Source organism: Guillardia theta (assembly GCF_000315625.1).
Source record: "Guillardia theta CCMP2712 unplaced genomic scaffold GUITHscaffold_160, whole genome shotgun sequence".
NCBI classification, from domain to species: Eukaryota; class Cryptophyceae; order Pyrenomonadales; family Geminigeraceae; genus Guillardia; species Guillardia theta.
The window spans coordinates 57222-59522 of NW_005434515.1; the positions used below are offsets into that span (position 1 = coordinate 57222).

A 2301-nucleotide genomic window follows, 5' to 3' on the forward strand; every position below is an offset into this window, starting at 1 on the left:
GAGAGAGCGGTGGGGGGGGGGGGGAGGGTGACAAAATGATGAAAAGGTGTTGATAGGTAGTGATTTCTATGGGCGCAAGGTTCTGATCAAAATCACTGACTTATGTTACAGACTTGAAGAAACGAGGAAGATCGTCCTTCTCCTTGCACAGCAAAACAGCGAGAGAGGAATGCCTTATTTCAGCTCTTGTCAGCCTCGTGACAAGATGGATGGAGGGCATTTATGAGTGAGGGGAGGAACCTGATCAGCTCGCAGGGGATCGAGCGAAGTTGATGAGCTTGAGTCACTCGCATCCCAATCGCCCCGTGTGGGTCCCTGACAGCACGGTGAGCGCATGCTCGCGATGCAAGTCTAGCTTCTCCTTCGAGCTGAGGAGGCATCACTGCCGGCACTGCGGCCTCATCTTCTGCCACTACTGCAGCGCCAAGTCGCGGCCCCTCCTCCTCCTCGGCTATCTCGAGCCCGTCCGTGTCTGCGATCCCTGCTTCGAGATCTGCTCCCTCCGTGACAGCCTGGTAGAGGCTGTGCGGCAGGCAGATGCTCGTACGACTCAGTTTCTTCTCGACCATCACAACCTCCGGGCTGACGACACTACGGGAAGCCAGACGCCTCTTCTCGTCGCAGCGATCAAGGGAAATGCCGAGATCATGCGCATCCTGCTCGACCGAGGAGCCGACGTGGACGCGAGTTCTGTGACAGGCCGGAGCATGCAGGAGGTGGGTCAGTCTCCCAGGGGAGACTCGCCGCTTCACTACGCGGCGATCAATGGGGGGGAGGACTGCGTGGAGATGCTGCTGCTGCTGCAAGCCGATGTCAACCGTCGTTCCGCAAGGTACGGCGAGACACCGCTGCATAAGGCTATTCTGTTTGGGAGGACGGGAGTGGTGCGGCAGCTGCTCGCTGCTGGTGCTGACTGCCGCGTCGACAACGACCGGGGAGTGTCTCCTCTCCGACTTTGCGAGCTGCTGGGGGACGAGGACACTGCAAGGGTGCTGGAAGAGCACGGGTGAGGCTGTTTGCTCCTTGTGCTCTGCTGACCCTCAAATAGTGCGGAATGCACGAGAGTGTCGCCGGAGAGGATCATGTCGGGCGGGTTGAGCAGGAGCGAATGTGCAAAGCTGCTGTGGGACATCATCCTCTGCTGCTTCCTCTACAAACGACCCCGTCGAGCTCGGGTTGCTCTGTCGCAGCACCTCCTCGCTGGTGAGCATGAACACTCCTCTCAACTCCTCCTCCTTCCTAGTCCTTGCCTGCCCTCCTGACAGTCTGAGGCAGTTCATCGGGTTGGAGGGCAAGTGGAAGCCTTCCTCCCTCAACTTTGTGATTTGGCGCTGCACGAGCCGACGGGGGATCCCTCGCTCAAGCACGCGCTGCTGCAGATGTCTGTGCATAGCTGCTCCCTCGCCTTCGCGATCTCCTCGTTTGTTCGATCCGTCCAGGTCGCTCCCCGCCCCCCTCGCTCTGAGCTGACGAGAGGAGACAGGAAGCAGCTCCCCGAGTCGCTCAGAACTTCCTCGAGATGATGGAGACGGTTGTCTTCGGAGCATCGTCACCTGAACGCTTTCCTCCTACCACTCTCCCTATTCCCTCTCCTGCTGAAGACTCACTGGGCATCGTTGACAACCCTAGCACACCGCGTTACAGGAGGTGCAAGCTCCTCTCGTTTCCACCCTCTTCTCCCTGAGCTAATGCTGCCTGTCCAGAAGTCCAGGGGGGTCCTCGTCGGCTGAAGTTTTGGCGGAGAGGAGAGAAGGGAGCAGCAAGGGAGAAGCAGAGGCAGCGGAGGAGCACGAAGAGAGCGTGGAAGGGCTTACGAGGGAGTACGGGAGGCTTCACTGCTCCTGGTCTGTCGCTCCAACGGCGAGGGAGCGACGTGCTCTGCTCCTGAAGTCGAACAAGTTCCTCCGCGTTCTCCGCGAGCTTGGGCACAAGCTGCGTGAAGTCAACCCGACCCTCCGCCATCGTGAGCTGCAGACAGCACTTGACAAGATCAACGACCGGCTGCCCCCTTGCCTCTACCTCCCCATCTTCCAGAGCCGCTTCTCAGTTTTTTGGATTCTCTCGATCCTCGCAGAAGAAGCCAAAGTCTTCAGGTGAGGGAGGAGTAGGTGGCGACGGAGGGGCTGAAAGGTGCGCAGCACAAACAAGCGCGCTCCCTTCTACTGCGTCGCAGAGATCGACATCGCTGTGGCGAATCGTCAGGGGCAGCTGCAGGAGGAGAACTTTCTGTTTCTCGACGAGCACATGTACTCCCTGCAGGAGAACGATCATTCTCATGAGCTTGACGCCCGACGGCCTCCT

The 2301-nt window shown here is 59.1% G+C and overlaps 2 protein-coding genes across 2 annotated transcripts; both read left to right on the forward strand.

The window, feature by feature from the left end:
• Positions 1–272: 272 nt before the first annotated feature.
• GUITHDRAFT_80917 (hypothetical protein) lies at positions 273–503 on the forward strand (the record flags this gene model as incomplete). Its single annotated transcript, XM_005820897.1, has 1 exon — positions 273–503. A coding segment is annotated over one exon (231 nt), but the record flags the coding sequence as incomplete, so codon positions are not given.
• A 33-nt stretch (positions 504–536) lies between these two features.
• On the forward strand, positions 537–938 carry GUITHDRAFT_56022 (hypothetical protein; the record flags this gene model as incomplete). Its single annotated transcript, XM_005820898.1, has 1 exon — positions 537–938. A coding segment is annotated over one exon (402 nt), but the record flags the coding sequence as incomplete, so codon positions are not given.
• Positions 939–2301: the final 1363 nt, after the last annotated feature.